General features: G+C 36.8%; 1 protein-coding gene across 9 annotated transcripts in view; it reads right to left on the bottom strand.

The window, feature by feature from the left end:
• The window catches only part of BIRC6 (baculoviral IAP repeat containing 6), a 275,055-nt gene that overhangs the window by 24,281 nt on the left and 225,333 nt on the right, over window positions 1-25,441 (bottom strand). For 8 of the 9 annotated variants that reach the window (XM_053588024.1, XM_053588027.1, XM_053588026.1 and 5 more), the window contains exons 66-69: window positions 25,225-25,435; window positions 7,479-7,624; window positions 6,284-6,394; window positions 71-288 (exon numbers count right to left, since the gene is read on the bottom strand). In XM_053588024.1, the coding sequence (XP_053443999.1) occupies window positions 71-288; window positions 6,284-6,394; window positions 7,479-7,624; window positions 25,225-25,435 (686 nt within the window). Of the gene's footprint in view, window positions 1-70; window positions 289-6,283; window positions 6,395-7,478; window positions 7,625-10,586; window positions 10,760-25,224; window positions 25,436-25,441 lie in introns of those variants that run through there. The other variant, XR_008379509.1, reaches the window with a different exon arrangement.

The following is a 25,441-nucleotide window of genomic DNA, read 5'->3' as shown; positions in this document are numbered from 1 at the left end:
AGTATTTTGCATGAATATTTGAGTAATTAGATTGGCCAGGGAGATAGAGAAAAAAAATTCCTGTTTCTACCTTCATGATGTCAAGTCGCTCCTCATCACAGCGTACAAACACACTAGAGGATGATGACAGAGGCAGCGAGGTCGAAAGTGTCACAGCCTCCTGGGCGAGACGGCGGGCTCTGGCAGCACTGTTTGCGTCATTTGCATTTTTCACCTGAGACATGTAGTGGTAGTTTACTCTAAAACCCAATTTCCCGTCTTCATCTTCAGAAACCATTTCAAAGGTGTCTATAAGAAGAAGGGGGTAAAAAAGGAACCACGATGGAAGACAGCTGTTATAATAATAAAAACGACAAATAATCACTAGTCCTTCTTCCCCCCCAAAAAAGAGAGGACTACAATGTGAAGAACAGCTAGCTGTTAAATATACATGTTAACCCTGGGAGATGCATGATGTATGAACTGGAAGCGAAAGAAATGATTGTCGGTCCACAACATGGACACACTAGGTAGACTGTATCAAGTAGCTAAGTAACAGTGCAAACTAGTAGATAATCTGTTATTAAAAGAGCAGTACATACTTTGAGCTTGTTAAAAAAGTTTAAAGAAAGTATATAATATTTTGCCAAAATAATTCAGAATATAAAATTATAAAAAATATTCTCACTGTATTTAATTTTTTTTTTTTTTTGCAGTTTTTGGCTGGAGCTGGGTTTGAACCTGCCACCTCCAGTATATGGGGCCAGCACACTACTCCTTTGAGCCACAGGCGCTGCCCTATTTTAATTTTTTAAAATATTATAAATCTTTACCTCCACTGATTTGGAATTAGAGAACAAAAATGCCAGGTTGGAATTTATTTTTACATTATTTCAGGAATGTATGGTAATAAAATAAAAGATTATTAGGACAATGTTTAAGTGACTCAGGGAGAAAAAAACTCTAAGTACTCTGATATAATACAATTAGTAGTTTAATTTTAAACCCTAATAAAGCATTTATTAAGACAGATTTGGAAGGACACAGTTATTATCTATTTTGTAAGTTATGTAGAAACTAGAAAATAGAAAAAGTGAATTTAAAGTGTAATTAATTCAGATTAACCCCACCACTCACAAATTATATAACAAAGACATTTACATAAACTATTTTATTTTATTTATTTATTTATTTTTTGGTAGAGACAGAGTCTCACTTTATGGCCCTTGGTAGAGTGCCGTGGCATCACACAGCTCACAGCAACCTCCAGCTCCTGGGCTTAAGCGATTCTCTTGCCTCAGCCTCCCGAGTAGCTGGGACTACAGGTGCCCGCCACAGCACCCGGCTATTTTTTTGTTGCAGTTTGGCCAGGACTGGGTCTGAACCCGCCACCCTTGGCATATGGGGCCGGCGCCCTACTCACTGAGCCACAGGCGCCGCCCTCATAAACTATTAACACTACATTTGAAAAACCAGTTAGGGCAAATACTGTTATTACAGGCACTGACAAATTTTGATCTTGTGCTCCATACCATTCTAAATATATGGAAAAAATATCAATCTATATTATAATTAGCACTACTTTAGTAAATTTTACCAAGTGCAAGGCCTGAGCTAGGTAGGTTCTTGGGGTCAAATCATATAGAAAAAACTGTATCTGCCTTCAAGAAGTTTATCACTGGGCGGCACCTGTGGCTCAAGGAGTAGGGCGCCGGTCCCATATGCTGAAGGTGGAGGGTTCAAACCCAGCCCCGGCCAAAAACCAAAAAAAAAGAAGTTTATCATCTACAAAAAGGGAAAGACTTATAAATGGTATCACAGGTCTATGTACTACAATGTTTAAATAGAATGATAATAATCCTTAGATCTTTCAGTGAGAAAAAAAATATTGATTCATTTTGTGTAGAATCTATAATCAATTATATATGTAGAACCTAATTCATAAAGCAATGTTGAATACTTATTTTATCACTTTGTATAATAGTTATATATAATAGCATGTGTATATGCTTACTTTATCACATTATATAACAGTTATAAACATATGTAACTGTTACTGATCAAGTGCACTATGTCTCTGTAAGACTACTGAAGAGATCCTTTCAGTAAACTCATAAACTGGGGTTATTTCGTCTGTCCAACACTGCTGTCTTTCACATACTACTCAATAAATTTTCTCTGAATTTTATCAATAGCAGACAGAGCATGGTGGCTCACTTGAGGCTAGAAGTTCAAGACCAGCCTGGAAAACATAGTTAAGATCTTGTCTTTACAAAACAATTAAAAAATGAGCTGGGCAGGATGGCACACACGTATAGTCCCAGCTACTTGAAAGGGCGAGCCAAAACAACTATTTGAGCCCAGAAGTTTGAGATTGCAGTGAGCTATGATGAGGCCACTATAATCTCAGCAACAAAGACCTATCTCAAAAAAATAAAACATTGGGTGGCGCTTGTGGCTCAGTGAGTGGGGCGCTGGCCCCATATACTGAGGGTGGCAGGTTCAAACCCAGCCCTGGCCGAACTGCAACAAAAAAATAGTCGGGCGTTTTGGTGGGTGCCTGTGGTCCCGGCTGCACAGGAGGCTGAGGCAGGAAAATCGCGGAAGCCCAAGAGCTGGAGGTTGCTGTGAGTCCTGTGACATCATGGCACTCTACCGAGGGCTGTAAAGTGAGACTCTGTCTCTACAAAAAATAAAATAAAATAAAATAAAATAAAAAAAGTAAAACATTTTGGGCGGTGCCTGTGGCTCAAGGAGTAGGGTGCCAGCCCCCTATATCAGGGGTGGTGGGTTCAAACCTGGCCCCGACTAAAAAAATAAAAAATAATAAAAAGGATCCAAGTCATCTTTAGGGTAGTGCCTATGGCTCAAAGGCGTAAGGCACCTGCCCCATATGCTGGAGGTGGCTGGTTCATACCCAGCCCAGCCAAAAACTGAAAAATAAATAAATAAATAAAAATTTATAAACAGCAATCTACCAGAAACAAAAATGGGTCCATTACCATACCCAGAGGAAAATTTTTTATATCATATATCCACAGAGATCAGGGTCTACTGGCACCAAATTTTTATTAAATGATTCAGAGATAATGATTAATTGCTAAAAATGTAAATCCTGTTTGAGTCAACAATTCCTCTTCTATTAATTTGTCCTAAGGAATTAACCTAGATGTACACATTTATATGCAGTGAAGGCCACTGAAATGTTACATATGTTACTAACAATGTAAGGATACAGTTACTGGTTAAACAAATGACTACATATTATGCAACATTAATAAATACCAAGTATCAGTTAATAAATATCAAGTTAGAGAATGCTTGTGATACTGAAAAATCTAAGGTAGAAAATGCAGCTTATTATAACAACAAAAATTTCACATTTTTTTCTACATTATTCTGAAAGTCAACATATGGCAAAACTTAATTACGTTTAAAGTCAAATTCAACTTGGAGAGTTTATGATTTGGTGTGATAGGAGAGAATCCTCCTGCTGGCTAATACTAACGAAGGCCTTTGGACAAACAACTCTGAACCTTTTAGAAGTAATGATTTTAAGTTAGAATCTCTCACATGCAGAGATGTATAAACATACTCAGACTGATGAAATTCAAGTGCCCAGATTGAAAAAATGAGTTAAAAATTTTGAGTTAAAAAAATGTGGTCAAACATTTTCAACTAGGAGAATGCTGCAGGTTTTTAAAGACATTAACAGACATTTCTAAGACCCAGTAAATGGAACAAAACATAAAGTCCAATACAATATTTACTTCCAATATAAATACCATGTATGCAAACACATCTCAAGAAGTTTCTCTCCCTCTCTCATCTCAATCTATATGGAGACAGGGTCTCACTCTGCTGCCCAGGCTGAAGTGCAGGAACATAGTATATAGCTCACTATAGCTTTCAACTTTTAGTCTCAAGTGATCCTCATGCCTCAGCCTCTTGAGTAGCTATAGCTAGGACTATAGGAACGTGATGCCATGCTTGGCTAATTTAAAATTTTTTTTTTTATTTTTTGTTGAGATGGTACCTCACTAGGTTGCCCAGCCTGGTTTTGGCCTCACACAACCCTTCTGCCTTGGCCTCCCAGAATGCTGGGATTACAAGTGTGAGCCACTGTGCATGGTCTGACTCTCTTTTAAAAAGTTAAAATTAATAAGACCCTGTCTTGAAAATAAAATAAAAATTTAATGTAAAAAAAAAAAAAAAGTTAAAATTAAGGCTCAGTGCCCGTAGCACAGTGGTTGCAGCGTCAGCCACATGCACCAAGGGTGGTGGGTTAGAACCCAGCCCAGCTAAACAACAATGACAACTGCAACAAAAAATAGTCAGGCATTGTGGCGCCTGTAGTCTCAGCTACTTGGGAGGCTGAGGCAAGAGAATCATTTGGGATCAGGTGTTTGAGGTTGCTGTGATCTGTGACACCACGGCACTCTACCGATTGTGACATAGTGAGATTCTATCTCAAAAAAGAAAAAAAAGAAAGAAAATGAAAACAAAAGAGTTAAAAATTAATTCTCCTCTCCTTGAGTCTGAGTCAGATTTAGTGACAGTCTACGTTTTCTGAGACAAAGTCACAGAAGGCATCATCACCTCTTTTATTTACTCTCTTGGGAGAGCCAGCTGTGATGTGTTCAGACACTTAAGCAGCCCTACATGGGAGCCTAAGGCAAGGAGCTAAGGTATCTATCCTTGGCTATAAGAGTAAGCAGCCCCAGCAAAGCTTTCACATGACTAGAGCTCCAGCTAACATTGTGACTACAACTTCGTCAGACACCCTGAGACAGTGGTTCTCAACCTTTCTAATGCTGCGACCCTTTAATACAGTTCCTCATGCTGTGGTGACCCCCAACCACAATAAAATTATTTTCATTGCTACTTCATAACTGTAATTTTGCTATTGTTATGAATTATAATGTAAATATCTGACATGCAGAATGGTCTTAGGCGAGCGACCCCTGTGAAAGGGTCGTTCGACCTGCAAAGGGATCATGACGCACAGGTTGAGAACCACTGACCTAAGTCAAGCAGTGAGCTGAATCATTCCTGAATGCCTGACTCTGGAAATAGTGAGACTTAATAAAAATAGCTTTTTATTATTTATTGTCACATAAGTTACCCCCAAATGTAAGACACTTAATAAAGTGTCTTACATTTGGGGGTAACTTATGTGACAATAAATAATAAAAAGCTATTTGATAAAATATCATAGAAATTAAAGTGTCCCCAAAAAGCTGTGAACAACCTTGGTAATGCTTAATCAAATTCATACAAACCAAATAAAGTCTTTGATTTTAATATTTGCAAAAAAGAGCTTTCAAACAAATGATTCTCCAGATTTATAATTAAAAAACAAGTTAAAGGAACGAACTAGATTGCCTGAGTCAGGTAAAAAGGTGTAATATTATCAAACACTAACCAAACTGCAGGCAAAAGTGTAAATAAATATTATTTCTTATAAGAGGTAAATAGACCAAAAGCTAAATGTTATCTACAGAGGTTTCAAAGACAGTACAACAGAACTGTTTTTAAATCCCATTTTAGCTGGGGGCAGTGCCTCGGGACTGTAATCCAAGCAATTCGGGAGGCCAAGTTGGGAGGATTGCTTGAGTCCAGGAGTTCAAGGTTGTAGTGAGCTAGGATCTTGACATTGTACTCTAGCCTGCCCAATAGACCAAGACCTTGCCTTAAAAAAAATGAAAAATAACACACACAAAAACCCACTTGAGTAGTTTTTCAATATAGTCAAAATCCTTGAGTAGTTTTTCAATATAGTCAAAATATAGTAGTTTTTCAATATAGTCAAAAGCTGGTTATTAGGGATGGAAAAGAAGCAAAGATAGACAAAAATAGTTAATAACAGTCATCAAAATTTGGAACTTAAGTGTTTACTTATATATCAGCACTCTGTAAGTGGTACTGATAACATCTTTTCATCAGTCCTATTTTGGAATGGGAAAGAGCTGTGTGTAACTAATTGTATTTTCTAAAGGTGAATCTCATGGAACTCTAAAGTGGTAGGAGTAACAGACTTATTAGCGCAAAGTCCCAGGTCTTGGCTGTCTACTTAGTTTATATTTTTTCTAGGTTTTTACAGTCCTTCTAATGAAGCATCAATTTCCAAATATAAATATAAATTAAAGAGATAAAGATGATAAAAAATTTTCATATGCATACACATGAAATATAATTCATGTTATAAGCAACTCTCAAAATGTTTAATTTCCTAGAACACATTTCAATAGCACGGTTAAAAAATGGAAAGTGAGATTTTTACAAATGAAAAATTTCATCTTACCAAACTGTAATTTCTTCATAACAGCCACATATTTTTCTTCAAGTGATTTTAATACTGACAAAGGTTTGGGTTTCAAAGCTGTCTTCTTTGAGTATTCACCTAGTTTTTTCTCTGTTATTTAACAGATAAATAACATAAGTATACATTTTAGATTTAAAATTGAAAACATTTCACTTCTAGAGTTGAAATTTTGAATTCCAAAAAACTACCAAACGCTTCACAATTATTTTATTGCACTATTTTGAGAACAATTTCTATTTCTAAACATAACAATAGAGCAAAAAAATCAGCTTTAAAAACAGAAGAAGTAAAACAACAGATAATGCAGACCACTAGTTTCTCTTGCTAATACATGATCGTATTAATTTAAACCAGTGGTTCTTAACCTGTGGGTTGCGACCCTTTTTAACAACGAAAATATATTGCAGCATTAGGAAGGTTGAGAACCACCGATTTAAACCAAAATATTCTTTTTTTTTTTTTTTTTTGTAGAGACAGTCTCACTTTATGGCCCTCGGTAGAGTGCCATGGCATCACACAGCTCACAGCAACCTCCAACTCCTGGGCTTAAGCTATTCTCCTGCCTCAGCTTCCGGGATAGCTGGGACTACAGGCGCTCGCCACAAAGCCCAGTTATTTTTTGGTTGCCGTTCAGCAGGGGCCGGGTTTGAACCCGCCACCCTCGGTATATGGGGCCGGCACCTTACCGACTGAGCCACAGGCGCCGCCCTAAACCAAAATATTCTTTTTTTTTTTTTTTTTTTTGTGGTTTTTGGCCCGGGCTGGGTTTGAACCCGCCACCTCCGGCATATGGGACCGGCGCCCTACTCACTGAGCCACAGGCGCCGCCCACCAAAATATTCTTAACATACTATTTTTTCTCTACCACAAAGGCTTTCTTAAATTCCATGACTTTCCCAGTGGGAAGGAAAAAGAAATTTACAATGATAGATGTTTCAGTCTATGAAATTTAGTCTTAGAAATCAGACACAGTCAAAATAAATATTTTAAAATTAATTACCATTCATAATTGAAACCTGACAAAGAATAAAACCTGACAGACAACATAATTTTCAGGGAAACAAACTTGCTTGGAAACCATTCACATAAAGCAAGAACAGAAAAGCACTTTTCAGTAGATGAGAGAAAAATCTTCCTATCAATGAAAGGCAGCAACAGAGGAATTGTCCTGTACCTTGATTTGCTTGGCGCAGACTGGTGGTGGCTGCATGGACGATCTCAGCAGTCTTTTGGATGTCTGGTACCAAAAGAGTAAGTCCTTCTGGTTCTTGATCCGATGAATCTGGTTTTACTCCTGTTTTAACATTTTCCCTTTTAGATCTGAATTTTTATTAATATGGAAAGAAATGCAAGAAAAATTAAGACTTTAGGAATGAGAAATAAACACCTCCATAAGTCAGTACTGCTTAAAAATAAAAATAAGAGTGTGCATTTCATTTGTTATATACATGATATATATCAGAGGTAGTTTAAGTTGCTTCTGAAACCACAGACTAATACCCAAGATAATAAATAAAGTTATGGGAAGGCTTTCCTTTCTAACGTAAAAATAGACAAGAGATACACATTATACATGTAAAAGACCTAAATATCTATTATGTCCTTAGATCCACTTTTAAAAACACAATTATAAATACCTAGAGAGAAAAATTACTTCTATCCTAAAAGGAACATATGTGTATACTCTCTCTCCTAAGATTTGGGAAACAATGAACCATATGTAATGTTATATTTTAGTACTATTTGCATTAAATTCAGCACTAATAAATTTCCAAGAAAAGAATAAATATAACAATTTAGAATAAAACGTAGGTTCACTAGTGGGTATCTTAACACAATGGCATCTATACACTGAAACTTTTTTTTTTTTGAGACACAATCTCACTCTGTCACCCTGGGTAGAGTGCTGTGATATAATAGCTCATAGCAACCTCAAACTGTTGGGCTCAAGCAATCCTCCTGTCAGCCTCCTCAGTAACTGGGTCTACCAATGCCTACCACAGTGCCTGGCTAAATTTTCCACTTTTGCTAGAGATAGGGTCTCACTCTTGTGCAGGCTGGTCTTGAACTCCTGAGCTTAAGCAGTACACCTGCCTCGGCCTCCCAAAGTGCCTGGCCTATGCATTGAAACTTTCAATTAATCAACACTAAGTTTTAAGGCATAATCATTTTAAATATACTATTCTGTTATTTCCTATCAGAATCTAAAACGTACCCAACCTCGTATCAAACTGTTATCATAAAGGAAGTATTACATCAAGGCTTCAGTGTACAGGGCATTAAAATATTTCTGCAAGTTTTCATGATAACTGTAGTAATAGTTTAATAGAAGAGTCACCGAAAAATTACAAGTAAACATTATTTCCCTTTATTCTATTCCAACTCTCAGCACGATTCACATTATAAACATATTTACACTAATGCTTAGATTTTTAAAAAAATCTGTGTATTTGTTAATTCCTTAAATAGTTAATTTAAAACAAATTGAATTCACATGTAAATAAAAATGCTCAAAATATTTATGATAAGGTATGATCTAAACTATACATCACATATCTTTTTAGTTGTATACCTACCAAGAAAAGAACTTGGCCATTATATTAAAATAATATTTCACAAAGTGGGCACAGAACTGTAAGAAGAATAACAGAAGGTAGGAGGAATCCTTAACAAATAATGTCATCTACATACAAGTGAATCTTTCCTTATAATAAAAACAAACATCTCCTCAGAAGTAATTCAATGCCTGACTCTAAGTAGATAATCAACAGTAAAGAAGCCACTCAGGAGGGTTGCCAGGGTAAATGAGTACTGTGCCATGTTGGGAACTTGGTTCCCATAGTGTAACATCCACAGACATTGAGTATAATAAGGTATACGAACTCATCTGGCAAGCTGTCTTAGCTGAAGAGGCACAGTAAGCCACGGATCACTGTCAGTCCTCCTGTGTTCTCCTCTAACCCCTGGGCTGTAAGGAGTCACAGAGAGCACATGGCCACCATGCTTGGCCACTCAGGGAAACAGATGTTACACTGTACCTCATGTCAGGCATCAATTTCTGCATATGTGTATTTGAATACAGGTGTTTGCATCTATATGTAAGTGAGTAAAGTGGCATGTTTTAAGACAGAAAAATCAGATACTTTTACTGACTCGAGACAGCTAAGATACTATGTCTTTTATGGCTATGAAATAAAACTGAGACTATAGTTTAATAATGAGCCTGGCCATTTCTTAATAAAGATATGATTCTGGTAGAGGAGTATAAACAGATTCTGAACTTTGGCATTTATCAATACCTATTAACAACTTACGTCAAACACTGAGAATTACAGAAAATATAGAAGCTGCTTTTACTACTCTCTTTGAATTTACAAGGACTCTCCCTCCCCCATTGTAAATGATTCTCTATTACTAGGGCTTAATCATTAATTAATAGGGCCACTGAATTATAATAAGAAAAGAACAGTAAGTCTTTGAGAAAATAGTTATGGTAATAGCTATAATAAAATATAGATGGTTTCCTAAGTCTATCATCATCAGTTGATCCACCGTACTCTCTAATAAAGATTTTACTTTAAGAAATATATCTTAAAAAAAAAAAAAAAGAAATATATCTTGCAGAGAAAGAAGATATGAAAGTGAAGCTCATTTTTCCAAAAAGGGTATTTTTCTCCTTCAAGAAATAAGAACCTTTGGCATGGAGTGTGAACTACATTAATTTAATTTAGGGCTTTACTATATCCACCACCTCAATGTACAAGGTACCCGCAGAAAAGTACTGATTCTAAATTTTAAGCCCTATTAATGAAAATCAATTTTCTAATTCCAGTTTTTAGGAGATTATTAAAATAGTTCAAATGATTAGGATGGTAAATTTTATGTTTTCTGGGTCACAATTAAGAAAAAGAACAGGGAAAAATAGTGCAAGAATCCACAGAAGGTTAAAAAATTCTTTCTTACACCAAATACGTGAAAGAAATGATCATATACATCTCATATTGAAGACAATGGGTGAATCATAAAGCAGGTATCTAAGGCCTTCACACTAGGTTCTAATGAGAAACTTTTACTTGGACAGTCTCTGACAAACAGAAAAAAGGGGATAATCTCTAAAAGTTGAGAATACTTCAAATATATGAAGAGTACATACTACCTACCTATCAATGATTGCAACTAGTCATTTTCTGACATTAAGCTACAGCCAGTAGTGTCTTTTCTATAAAAGTTGCAGGTTATTGTCAACCCATATGTAGGCCCAGCTCATGAAAAAAGGCCATACCTGAGCTCACATCCTGAAGTCTGTGTGAAAAGCTATTTGAGTTCAAGGCACCTAGCTGGAAGTAGGTCTTTGTGACTGACAATGGATCCAACATGGTAAAAGCAATCAGCGACGGCCGCTACCATGGTATCCGCTGCTTTGTGCATACGTTGAATCTGGTTGTGATCACTGCCCTGAAGAAATATGAGGAAGGAACTGAAGTTTCTACTGTTGCACAGGATTATCTGCAAACATTTTCCACTATGCTGTGAATTCCAACTAAATAGCTAATAAATTAAGCAAATTTTGGTTCTGGGACATATGCTCTGAAGTAGGATGTGAGCAAAATGGGCAAATATTTCTTCTAAAATAGAACAAAACAAAAAAGCAAACCCACACCTCAACATTCAGTTATAATGAACTACTTCTACTGATACTACCACCCAATTTAAGTTAGATATTTGTAATGCTAAATGCACCACATTGGAATTATGTTCTTTTATAAGTGAAACAGCTTAATATAGCCATTTTCTTGAAAAATCTCTTTAATCCTCTGCACTCCTAGTTCTAAAGCCAGAAGTACCACCCAGTTGAAATAAACGTTTAGAAAGTACAGCCATCATGAAGAAATTGTCTGGAGACCACATGCTCAAGTGTCCAGATTCAGGCCTATCAAGAATTAGCACCTTAGAAGAAGATTTTAAAACTCTAAGAAAATGAAACTTCTATAATTACCTATAAAACAATTATTACATTATGCTCCTCAATTCTAACTTTTTGCCACTGGAATTACCACTTAAAACAAACTAAGATTAAAGGTAAATGGAAAGATTTAAAAAAAATTGTTATTATGGAGAAATGTTTCCTTCCAATGTCTCCAGAAAGCATAAAAATAATTCTTGGAATGAACCAGTAAATGGGGCAAAGATCTCCATGAGGTTTTCATGATCATTTTAAAGCCTCGTTTATAACTTTATGATTCCCTTTTGTTTTTGTTTAAACTCTTTCTAAATGAAAGTCCTAGTTTAATTTTTAAGGATTTAAATGAAAGTTGGAAAAGCTTGGTAAGCATCGATGAGTAGTACGAGAGATGGAAATACTTAAAACAGAGGTATAAAAAGCCTTTGTAAATAAAACCTTGATTTCTATATAGAGGAAAATAAAATAAATTTTAGGCCAGATTAACATCAGCAGACATAACGAAGGTACTGTGTGCTACAGCAGAATGGAACTGCCACAAATAAAATACTTCACCAGTTTACCAAGGACAACTCAGTTGAGCCAAAGAACAGATATTAAAATAAATGCTGGCGTCTCTGTCCCCTCTACTATTAAGGAAAAGAACAATTGAACTGGAAACTTTTAAAGAAATGTACAGATATAACAAATGTTACAAGGCTACGAAATCAAGACTTTTTCATTTTATAGATACAAACGGCAGAGGTAAAAGAAACCAGAAAATGTTTTCCCAACTGAAAACAATGTAGAAGGGCTGGAACTGAAATGCTTTTCTAACTGACTGAAACCCTAGAAGATCCAGCTTCCGGGGAGTTAAAGTAAGGCAGTCTAAACAAGTATGTATCTACCTTATAAAAATCTCTTAGGAGATTAAAAGGAAGTGGGAGTATTCCTACAAGACAACTCACTTATTAAAAATCTAACAAATAACTTTCCACCAGGAAAAAACTTTGGGATAGCTAAAAAAAAATGGCAATAAAGGACACTTATGGGCGGCGCCTGTGGCTCAGTTGGTAAGGCACCGGCCCCATATACCGAGGATGGTGGGTTCAAACCCCGTCCCGGCTGAACTGCAACCAAAAAATAGCCGGGCGTTGTGGCGGGCGCCTGTAGTCCCAGCTACTCGGGAGGCTGAGGCAAGAGAATCGCCTAAGCCCAGGAGTTGGAGGTTGCTGTGAACTGTGTGAGGCCATGGCACTCTACGGAGGGCCATAAAGTGGGACTCTGTCTCTACAAAAAAAAAAAAAAAAAACCAAGGACACTTACTCAATACTGTTCAAAGAGAAGTTCAACGTCCACAATACCTTACACTGAACACAGCACCATTTGTGTCATGTCTTGATATAATTAAGACTATTGCTATCAGCAGTCTCTTGGCAGCACATCTCCTGACAGCAAGTTCTCAAATTTCTGATGAAAACATCGAATTTCAAATGCACTAAATATGACTGCCTACTAGAATACAGCAGGAAAAGTAGATCAGATATTTAAAAAATTGTCTTTATTCCTGCTTCAAGGAAGCTATGAAGTATCATACTTGTTTAGAAGTATAACTTCACTGCTACAGCTAAACTTTGAATTCAGGCTGGGCACAGTAGCTCATGCCTTTAATCCCAGCACTTTGGAAGGTCAAGGTAGGAGGATTGCTTAAGGACACAGTTCAAGACCAGCCTGGACAATATAGTGAGACTATCTCTACAAAAATATTAATAATGATAATGATAATAATAATGTTTAAAAAATAAAAAAATTAGGCAGGTGAGGTGGCACATGACTGTAGTCCTAGCTATTTGAAAAGCTGTGGGCTCAGCGCTCAAGTGGCTCAAGTGGCTAAGGCTCAGAGCTGGTGGGTTCGAATCCAGCCTGGGCCCGCCAAACAACAATGACAGCTACAACCAACAAAGTAGCCAGGCATTGTGGCGGGCACCTGTAATCCCAGCTACTTGGGAGGCAGGGGCAGGAGAATCGCTTAAGCCTAGGAGTTTGAGGTTGCTGTGAGCTGGGATGCCATAGCACTCTACCCAGGGTGATAGCTTTGAGGGAGGGAGGGAGGGAAAGGAAGAAGGAAAGGAAGGAAAGAAAGAAAAGAAAGGAAGAAAGAAAGAAAAGCTGTGGCTGGACTATTGCCTCATCCAGGTATAGTGAGCTATAATTGGCTAGTGCGAAAGAGGAAAACCCTATCTTTAAAAAAATTGTTTTAAATAAATAAATAAACTTTGACTTCAGGAGATGAATTTCATCCGGACAAGCATGTAAAAGATGAAAGATGAAAGCTGACTTTGGTAGCTCAATAATTATTGAAAGGGTCACATCTTCACCATCTGACTATTTTGTGTGCAACAGAATGAGTTTTCACATTAGAAAATTTTCAAGTGAAAACAACATATATATGTGCATATACATATATACATTTAAAGTATTGTGTCATCCATGCCACAAATCCCTTTATTAATGGAGGTAACTGAGAACTGCTTTTAAGTTCTGTTAACAGTCTAAAATAAAATTTTGAACAATAATTGGTCATAAACAAAAGGATTAATTTGTTTACTCTTTTAATATCAAGCACTATTATAAAAACCCTCTACTAATTTCCTCTTGACAGAGGATTTAAAGATATTAGAAATGCAAGGTATACATAGTATTAAAGTAATAATATAATTCAGGAAATGGAAAACTATTGTTTAGGGGGAGAGTTTCTTTTAACAACATAGAGAAAGCAATTTTACCACCAACATGCTGCCCTAATCCATGCCAGTAGATATAAAATCAGCTTTTCAGACAGTATAGGGAAAATACATGCCCCAATAACTAATAAAGTTTCCAAAAAAATGGCTATTATGATTCAATTAATTTTAGCCATTAATTGAACAAAAACCATCAAATGGGTAAAGCTGACACACTCCTCATAAAGCTGCTGCCTGCTCTTGTACTGGCTAGACAACAAACACAACTTTGGTAGCTCAATAATTATTGATTGGGCACAAGTAGAATGCTGTGCATACCTAGGAACATATGCTGTCTTTAAATACCCTAAGACATGACAAATTATCCAGGAAGGAAAAGATGACTAAAAGGAAAATAGCACCAAAATTCTACAAAATCCATATTACTGTATGTACTTTTAAAATAAAATAAAAAAATTTTTGTTTCTTTAATTAAAAAAATATTGGCGGGCACCCATAGTCCCAGCTACTCAGGAGGCTGAGAAACACTTATGCCCGCCCAAGAGTTTGACATCACAGCACTCTACTGCGGGTGACAAAGTAACACTTTGACTCAACAAAAAAAGGGGGAGAGGGGAGGAGGGCCCACACGTAGCTCAATGGTTAGGGAGCTGGCCATATGCACTGGTGCTGGTGGGTTCAAACCCAGCTATGCCTGCTAAAACAAAAAAAAAAATAGCTGGGGTTGTGGTGGGTGCCTGTGGTCCCAGCTGCTTGGGAGGCTGAGACAAGAGGATTGCTTGAGCCCAAGAGTTTGAGGTTGCTGTGAGCTATGACATCAAGGCACTCTACTAAGGGCAACAAAGTAACACTCTGACTCAACAAAAAGGGAGGGGGGCACCCATAGCTCAGTGGTTAGGGAGCTGGCCATATGCACTGGTGCTGATGGGTTCAAACCCAGCTATGCCTGCTAAAACTGCCTGGGGTTGTGGTAGGTACCTGTAATCCCAGCTACTAGGGAGGCCAAGGCAAGAGAATTGCTTGAGCCCAATAGTTGACGCTGCTGTGCACTGTAACGCCCCAGCACTCTACCAACGGCAACAAAGTGACAGTCTGTCTCAAAAAAACAAATATTTTTTTACTTCACTGTCATCACATAAAAAGAATTTTTTTTTTTTTTTTTTTTTTTGCAATTTTTGACCGGGGCTGGGTTTGAACCCGCCACCTTTGGCATATGGGGCTGGCGCCCTACTCCTTTGAGCCACAGGCGCTGACCCAGCTCAGAAACAAGTCCCCTTCCTCATTTTGAATTAATCATTGATGTACAAACCTAATTACTCTTTGGAAGCTTAATGTGGTAAATAAATATATTTGATCTTTGAAGTAATAGGACATGTGAATTCTTATCACAGATCTACCACTAAGCATCAAAGAACCTGGAAAAATTCACGGTCCGTATGGCCTTTGTTTTCCTCATTTATATGAAGAGGGGGGCTAGGGAGCCGTGGTGTGTGACACACCTTTTGGGAGCAGGACACAATTATAAGAGGGGCTTTACATAACAAATGCAATCAATGTAACCTGGTTCTTTGTACCCAACAATTAAAAAAAAAGAGAGAGGATCTGAACTACTTGAATTCTAAAAAGACTCCCTTTATCACTCTAAAAATCAACAGATACTGCAGCCAAGTTACTAACTGTTAACGTGCTGAGGAAGATTTCTAATAAACTAAATCTTAGCAACAGACTTAAAATTCAGTAATTAAGACTGCTTGAGATTTTAGCTAAGAAAATACAGTAGAAATTGTCCTGAAACAATAAACTCATATATTGTAATTTAATATGTAAAATGATTAATTTATACAAATATGTTATGCTACTGGGGTAGAAATACTAAGTCAAATTATAATTTTTAAGAGTATTTTTTAATCTCTTAAGTAATAGAATAACTTACAATATTTGATAAAAGTGCTGTTCAGGAATCAGTTAAAGCCAAAGTTTACCCATTATACAAGTATGAAATGTAAGTGCATAATGAACTATTTGAGTAGGAGGCAGCAGTGATGTATAAAAATAAAAGTATTGGTCAATCAGCTTATCTTACTTCGTAAATGAATATGATGGACATTAGGATACATAGATGCTAAATCTCAGCTTTATTAACTATTAGTATGTTTTTAATGTTAAACTCTAAGCAACAGTTTCATTCTCTATTAAATAAGGATAATAAACACTTTCTTGCCTACTATGTAGTATAGGAAAAACAAATAATCTAAGCAATTCTGGAACTATATATTTTACACAAAAGTTAAAGTTACATTATGACCTCCTTGTATTTTCACATAATTATAGGCAATTATATACTTATTATAACTTACCCACAATTTAAGGCAGATTGGCTTATTCTCAAGAAACAAGAAGGGAAAGCAATAAAAGCTCAGAGGCTGGAATAGAAATACTATACTAATCAAAATTATATTGGCAAAAGAAAAAAATGTAGGAAATACTTTTCTATCAAAGTCACCAATCTGATTATGAAAATTCATTTTCACCGGATTCTGCGCCCTCATAATGGCCATGGAATTACACGTAATGGCACTGAATTCGTGTGCCCATCAACACCTTGTCACAACTTGTCTTTGGCACGTGTGAGACGCTGCTCACAGCTGACATGCACCCTTTGCCTGTGACTTCTGATTCTTCTCTCTTGCCTTTGAACTATTTGTTCCCACTGTTTATAGATCTAAACATCAACATAGTACACACAAAAATCAGTAAATCGTGAAACCAAAGAAGTAAGCCAAAAACTTAAGTCTTTGGGGGTAAAATAAACGAGAAACTGGTATATTTTTTCTGCATTAGTCAATAAAGAAAAGGGTTTCCATCACAAAGTGATTGACTCTTGCCACCCTAAGGGTATGCAAAAAAATGAAACTTTTATGTAATAAAACCACTAGCCAAAGGAATGAATTACACCTAGTGTAAGTCCTCTGAGGATGTACTAAAAGTTTTTGTTCTGTTTAAGTGCCTAATATAGTAGGCTTATTTGTTTCAAGTTCTAAGCAGAAATGCTTTCAGTTTTTCTCCATTTACTATGATACTGGCTGTGAGTTTGTCACAGATGGCTTTTTATCAGTTTAAGAAATGTCACATCTATGCCTATTTTCTTACGTGTTCATATCAGAAAAGGATGCTTACTTTTGTCAAATGCTTTTTCTGTGTCTACTGAGAGCATCATATGGTCATTGTTTTTACTTCTGTTTATGTGGTAAACTATGTTTATGGATTTACGTATGTTGAACCAGCCTTGCATACCTGGGAAGAAGCCCACCTGGTCGTGATGAACTATGTATTTCTTTTCTTTTATTTCTTATTCATTTATTTATTTTTGAGCCAGAGTCTCACTATGTCACCCTCGGTAGAGTGCTGTGGTGTCCAGCTCACAGCAACCTCAAACTCTTGGGCTCAAGTGATTCTCTTGCCTTTGCCTCCCTAGTAGCTGGGACTACAGGTTCCTGCCACAACACCCGGCTATTTTTTGTTGTAGTTGTCATTGTGGTTTAACTGGCCCAGGCCGGGTTCAAACCCACCAACTTCAGTATGTGTCTGGCACCGTAACCACTGTGCTATGGGCACTGAGCCATAATGAACTATTTATTTTTGATGAGTTTGCAAACTTAATTGTCATATCTTGAGTGTGTGCGTGTGTGCGCGCGTGTGTGTGAAAGAGACAGAAAATTAGCTGGGACTACAGGTGTGTGCCACTCCGAAGGCTGAGGCAGAAGGATGCTCAAACTCAGGAGTACGAGGTTACAGTGAGCTGTGATGAGGCCGCTATACTTTAGCCTAGTCAACAGAGCAAGACCCTGTATCTTTAAAAAAAAAAAAATTCACAATTTATAGTAACTGCATAGTGTTTAAGTATAAAAGTTAACATGGACAAACTGATGAACACTGCTGTTGGCTAATTATTAGCAAACATTTGAACTGAAAAAGTTCAGTAGTAACATTTTTTCTGGAGGCCCAAAAAAGTCAGACAAGTACATTACTTCAAAACAGAAACTTTTACCTTCAACACTTTCCCATTTTCAAATGACAAAGTTAAAGATAAGTAATTCTCAGGATTTTCTTCAAAAATTTAAATTTTTTTAGGAACATATGTGACATGTTTTATAGCATTTTGAAAGGACACCTTAATTGCACCCATAAAGTAAATGTAATTTTCTCCTTAAGTCATTTTCTGCTGTAATCTATCGTGTAAAACCTAAACATTTTAGGATACTGTCATCTGGAGAAATTTTGCAATTTTTTCTTGTTCAATCAAAAAAATTTAATAGTAGCTTGAATAAAAATGGAGAAATCATTGATTGAACCATAAATTATTTGTTCTGTTTAATTTTATTTGCCTAGATTATATTAAATAATTCTTTATTTACCCTATTTCAAAGACATTTAGAACTACCTCAGTAATCACTTCGATAGAAAAATCCAAATGGCTTCCAAATTTTAATAAAAACGCTTTCTTACTTCCTCTTAACTACTATAAACCTTGTGTTGTGTATATTTATTTTTATTTTTTAAAGGCAAGGCCTCACTATGTTACCCCAAACTCCTGGGCTCAAGTAATCCTCCCTCTTTTGCCAACCAAAGTGATGGTATTACAAGTGTGAGCAACCTCACCAGGACTACAAATCATGAATCATGAAAGGAGGTGTTAGGAACAGTAGTAAATTATAGAAACACAGAATCATAAATCAAAGAATATTAAATTATCATGTTTGAGTAGCTCTTAACACAAAATTTGTATAGTAAATGCTGAGGAATCATCAACTTTCAAAAATCAGACTAAAGGCCAGGCACAGTGGGTCACGCCTGTAATCCTAGCACTCTGGTAGGCCAAAGTGGGTGGATTGCCTGAGCTCACAGGTTTGAGACCAGCCTGAGCAAGAAGCAAAACCCCATCTCTAAAAATAGCTGGACATTGTTGCAGGTGCCTATAGTCCCAGCTACCCCCAAAAGCCACTTATTGTTATGCAAATGTTCCATATACATACAGCTTTTGTTGGATGACCACATTAAGAAAACACTAGAGAACCTATCAGTATATTCATAGTCTCATACTATCATTCCTGGACTTTAATACAAAAAGACTTAAGATTCTCTACTAACAACTTAGTCTCTACCAAGCCAACAGATTGAGAGCTTTCTTCCTAACCATGTCAAATAACCAAGAAGTAGGATTAGTTTTGAAAAACTTTGGCCTGGATTGTAGTTTGGCTGGGGCTTGTTTTGAACCTGCCACCCTCGGTATATGGGGCCGGCGCCCTACTCACTGAGCCACTGTGGCTCAAAGGGGTAGGGAGCTAGCCCCATATGCCGGAGGTGGTGAGTTCAAACCCAGCCCCGGCCAAAAAAAAAAAAAAAAAAACTTCTGCCTGGAATTACAAACTTCAGATTCTTATATAAGAATAGAGAAACAATGTTTCCAGAACCATTAACACCATGGTTCTTGTATTCTATAGAAGGAAATACTCCTAGGAATAAATGTGAAGTTGTTAAAATTAACACACAGAAAATGCAGTAAGTGACTAAGTCTGAGTTATATGATTGTTTCTTTAAGTCAAATAACTGAAACATTAAATACACTTCTACTTAGAAAATAACTTTCTATTAAGTCCATAATATAAGAGTAAGAAAGCTAATGCATGTCAAATTCTCAGCCCTGGAAATGGTAGGATAGAAAGAGGTCGTACACAGCTCTACTTGCTGAGATGCAGAGGATGAAAAATTAGTCTTGTTCTCACTTCCATCTCAACCATTCATCTACACTTTCTGTAATGCAAATCTGATCAAGTCTACAATGAAAACCTTTCAATGGCTCATCACCACTTTTTTTTAAAGTGATACATCCCTCCCTCTTCATCTTTCAGCCCCTGGTTTTCTTTCCAGCCTCATCACCCACCACTGCCTCCCACCTACACTGTACCCTGCACACCAAACCTCTTTGGCTTCTCTGAATATCTGATGCATTTTTTTAAGTAACATTGTTTCCACAGCCTGGAACACTAACTCCCTGCCCCTCTTCATTTAGTTAACTCCTACTTATTCTTTAGGCTTCCAAACCAGGGTTGATTCTCCTAATATCTTTCACTTCTTCTAATACTCCAAGTAATGTTATTTAAACTGCCTACTTTTTTTTTTTTTTTTTTTTTTTTTTTTTTGTGGTTTTTGGCCGGGGCTAGGTTTGAACCCACCACCTCCGGCATATGGGACTGGCGCCCTAACTCCTTGAGCCACAGGCACCGCCCATAAACTGCCTACTTATTATTTCTCCCATTTATGTGTCAGCCCCTTAGAAAGAGGACCCAGTTTTCTTCTTATGTACCTATGAACATCACATAAACATATATTAATGAATGAATCAGTGATACTATTATGACCAGGCCAGATCTCACCTATCTCAGTATGACCATGAATTTCTGACACACAAATTGGATAAATGTAAGGTAAATGATCTGCCTTTCCAATTCTTTCTTTCTTCTTTTTTTTTTAGAGACAGAGTCTCACTTTGTTGCCCTCGGTAGAGTGTCGTCGCGTCACAGCTCACAGCAACCTCCAGCTCTTGGGCTTAGGCGATTCTCTTGCCTCAGCCTCAGCCTCCTGAGTAGCTGGAATTACAGGCGCCCACCACAATGCCCAGCTATTTATTGTTGCACTTTGGCCAGGGCCGGGTTGGATCCCACCACCCTCAGTATATGGGGCCAGTGCCCTACCCACTGAGCCACAGGCACTGCCTATGCTTTTCCAATTTCTTTTTTTTTTTTCTTTTAGCTTTCAATTACAGCTGGCTTGTTCACTCTTCTTAGTTTGTAGTTTTTTTTCCCCCCTTCTTTTCTTTTTTTATTTTTTTTCTGTTCTTCCTTTAGCGCCCTTTGCCTCCCAAACTCATGCCCTTTGCCTCCCAAGTAGCTGGGATTACAGACGCCTGCCACAACGCCCAGCTTTTTTTTTCTTTTTGGTAGAGATGGTTTTCACTCTGGCTCACTCCTGCGCATACTGGTCTCAAACCTCCAAGCTCAGGCAATCTACCTGCCTTGGCCTCCCACAGTGCTGGGACCACAGGTGTGAGCCACCACGCGCCGCCCCTTTCCAATTTCTTAATGAGATCTTTCTATCTCCTCCTGTAAAAGGTTTTAGGCTTGGGGACACACTAAATTATAAAATTGCCTTCAGTCTTTGAATTATCAGGTTAAAATTAATTAGGTTTAGGCATTGGCCTCAAAACCAACTTCCAGATAGGAAAATCTCAATTAGGTTATTCCAACCAGTAACAGTAAACTTCCTCTTTGTACCCAGCCAAAAACATTTCCTTTAATTTCTCTCATTTCCTAAAGGAAGATAAAAATTCTAAATATAACATACACACAAAACAAATTCCAATGTAAATAATATGCAACCACAATCATTACCTAGAGATCTGTAGAACGTACACTGATGTTTTCTTTATATAAAATAACCAAAGAGTTAAATAAAATAAAATTGTATTTGAAGAAAGGCCTTTTGTTTGTGCTTGGTTTAAAAAAAAAAATGACAGAAAGAATAAGTTAACAAGGGGGGAAAGGCAATATAAGACATATATAATCAGCAAACTATTCCTTGCTCTTAAAAAAAAAAAAAGAAAGAAAGAAAAACCTTACCAAGTATATGCATGTTATTCACCCTTGGATTTCTTAGTTACAGAGTAGAAACAAAAATAACAACAAATTGTGAAAAATCTCCAAGTGTGCAGTATACATTATTTATTTAAAAATAATAATTCCAAGCCCTTGCAATGCAGTAAAATACATACAAGCAGAACATACTTTCTTGACTACTCTCTTAGAATATTCTAGGCAGCGGTTCTCAACATGTCGCTTAAATACACCCTGCATATCAGATATTTACATTACGATTCATAACAGTAGCAAAATTACGTTATGAAGTAACAACGAAAATAATTTTATGGTTGGGGTCACCACAACATGAGCAACTGTATTAAAGGGTCACGGCATTAGGAAGGTTGAGAACCACTGGTCTAGGGTTTTGTGAAATACAGTTGAGGAGGGAAGGAAGCTTTGAGACAGTGTAAAAATTGAAATAAGGCTAATTTAACTGGCTTATTGTACCCTCAATGAATCCCCAACAATAAAAAAAAAAAAAAAGAGAAAAAAAAAAGAAATAAGGCTAATTTCTTTGGGTATAAGCTCTATAGGAAGCTGTATTATTTTGTTCACTTTTTAAAGTTCTATTCTGATGAAAACAAATACATTCTAAGTCTTGACAGGCTGGAAAAGAATAGATTTCACTTTCTCTGTGAATTCCATGAAAGGAGAGTAGGGATGTAATAATATATGTCTTAATTGGTTTCCTTTTCTAACAAAGGATGCACAGTTTAACCAATATCACGAAGGTCTCAACTGAGGAGTATATGCCTATTAAAACACTGCTGACCGGTCACAAGTTCCCCGATAACACGGGTAGTTTCTGCATAAAATTGCTGGTCATGATGAGTTAATACAAAACACACTATGGATTCCTTTTCAGAAATGAAGTTACTAAAAATATTTACTGGGTCATTGTAAAGATAAAATAACCTAAATGAAATGAGTATTGTGAACAGTCTTTATGATCTTCAAATGCATGTTTTGCTGGCACATAATTTGTTCATATGTCTGAGTAATATTTTTAAATTACAGAAGGAAAAATGTGAAGTTATTTTTTTCTAACTAATCAAAAAAATCGAGAGCTCCAGTTGATGGATAGTTATCCTCTATCTGCAATTAAATCTTCAGAGTGAATTTAATAAATTCTATACAAAAATCAAGATTCCTTTTTCAAAAGAGTATACAGTATGCGTTATAAGAATAGGAAACATTAATTTCAAGAAAGCAAAAACACCAAAGAGGCACTACAGATATATAAATTCCATTCACTGCAATAAGCAATTATCTTTAATATTTATCTTAGAATGCAATACTCTCTAACCCCCCTTTTGAAGAATCCAATAGAAATTATAGCATAAGAATATATATGGTATAAAGAAAGACACTCTTATTTTACATTTATAACACAACAAATTTGCGGTGTTTTTGATCAAGGCTATAATTGTAACAACATTCTATATCACTACAGAATTTTTCTTTTTTTTTTTTGAGACAGAGCCTCAAGCTGTTGCCCTGGGTAGAGTGCAGTGGCATCACAGCTCACAGCAACCTCCAACTCCTGGGTTTGAGTGATTCTCCTGCCTCCACTTCCCAAGTAGCTGGGACTATAGGTGCCCACCACAACGCCCGGCTATTTTTAAGTTGCAGCCGTCATTGTTGTTTGGTGGGCCTGGGCTGGATTCGAACCCACCAGCTCAGGTGAATGTGGCTGGTGCCTTAGCCGCTTGAGCCACAAGCACTGAGCCTACTACAGAATTTTTCATCTGAGAAAGAAAGTAAATATCCCAGAGTAAAAACATCACTCAAGGTTTTATAAATTTTTAATGTTTAGTTATAACCTAACACAGTCATCTCAAAACACAAAAATAGAAGGTACAGAAATACTGGGCAAGACTCCTCCTAAAAAGACGTAGGCAATTCAAAGCTTGGTATATATTATAATAAATGACTTTTCAAAAATTGCATCTTCATGGTAAATGTATGTGCGGCTGAACTGAGCATCATCTTTACGGTAAGGGAGTAGACAGAGCTAGAGTAGATACGGCACATTCTGTTAGACATTTCTCAAGGAGACATTTTGCTCAATTAGACAATTAGATGTCTAGTTCAAGGACGATTCTACACTATTCTTATACAATACAAATATTCTGTTCTCAACACCAACAAAATCATACTATCAAAAAACAAATACCTTTACATTTTCCTTCCCTAATAACAGAGGAGTATGATCATACCTATAGCTTTTTTCATCTCTACCAAATGAATCCATTTTTAATCTCTTCTTTAATCTATGATTCTCACTGCCTGGCAGTGATCCATTAATTTTCAAAGTAATAATAGCAACACATTAGGCCAAAAAAATTAAGATGATCTAATGAGCTGATTTCTCCCTCCAAGAAAAGACTAAAAAACACTATTCTTCCAGTGACCAATTCTCTGACACTCTTTGACCAGTTTCTTAAGTTGTAGGTTCTTAAAAAATAGTGAGAGCATACAAAGCAAATATAGCATAAAGATGATAAAGAACATTAATTGACTCTACAGTGAGAAAGTAATGAACTTACACTGGCAGTACATATGCCTTAAAAATCAGAATTAGGTCATCTGTAAGGAAAGTGACTACCTCTGAAGAGATTCTGCTAAGAGAAAGAAAAAGGTTTTCTACGCTATTTTAAAAAAGCCTTTGATAACAAAGCTCATCTTCTAAATTATAAACAAACTAAAAATAACTTAAAATTTCAATTCTCCATAAAGATAAACATTCAACTTTATTACAATGCCAACAAATACTGAATCCTTTGACTTCTGAAAAAGGTTACAGCATGAATCATATCAAAATGAAACAGGAGTTATTTCTAAACCAAAAATTTTTGCTTCTAGTAGTCTACCCTACAGAGATTTCTATAAGCCCCAAAAGATGCATAGATGATGTTATGAGCAACTGAAAACTGCCTAAAATTCACTAACAAATGGCTAAGTCACACACAGCATCTACATACAACGGAGAAGCAGCAGTATTAAGAACAAAGTCAGTGACACAGGTTTATAAAAGGTTACAGCATGAATCATATCAAAATGAAACAGGAGTTATTTCTAAACCAAAAATTTTTGCTTCTAGTAGTCTACCCTACAGAGATTTCTATAAGCCCCAAAAGATGCATAGATGAGGTTATGAGCAACTGAAAACTGCCTAAAATTCACTAACAAATGGCTAAGTCACACACAGCATCTACATACAACGGAGAAGCAGCAGTATTAAGAACAAAGTCAGCGACACAGGTTTATATACTCAAAGATGCCGCAGTACAATGTGCCAGCGTTTAAGAAAAACTTAACACCTATAGCTATACCATCACATAGGGAGGCGTGTGGTAAGCCTTTGTGAATGAATGTTTCTAAGCACAGGATTTGGGAAGGTAACTTTTCTCTGCATGTTTACTGCTTGTGTGTGTATGTTGAAATGCCATATATCATTAACCAAAAAAACCCCAACCACAGACCCATGTAAAAACCAACTTTGGAGGCAAGCTCAACAGAAATGAACATAGTCTGTACCTTAACCGGTTGGTGTAGGTGTCGACACAGGTCTTCATTTTGGCTAATAATGTGCCAACAGATGTTTGACACTCTGACTGTTCTTCTTCCTCTTCACCATTCTCTGTAGAAAGAGGCAACAGCAGGGGCACCATAGATGTACAAGAAGCAATGGCCCGGAGCAATTCCAGCAGAGCCCGGTAGAGCGGCACATGTCTCGCCATGTCCAGAACTACGA

The sequence above is a fragment of the Nycticebus coucang genome, chromosome 4, assembly GCF_027406575.1.
Source record: "Nycticebus coucang isolate mNycCou1 chromosome 4, mNycCou1.pri, whole genome shotgun sequence".
In the NCBI taxonomy this organism is placed as follows: Eukaryota; Metazoa; Chordata; class Mammalia; order Primates; family Lorisidae; genus Nycticebus; species Nycticebus coucang.
The sequence above is the reverse complement of the archived record's forward strand: the minus strand, read 5'-3'. Positions and strand labels throughout refer to the sequence as shown.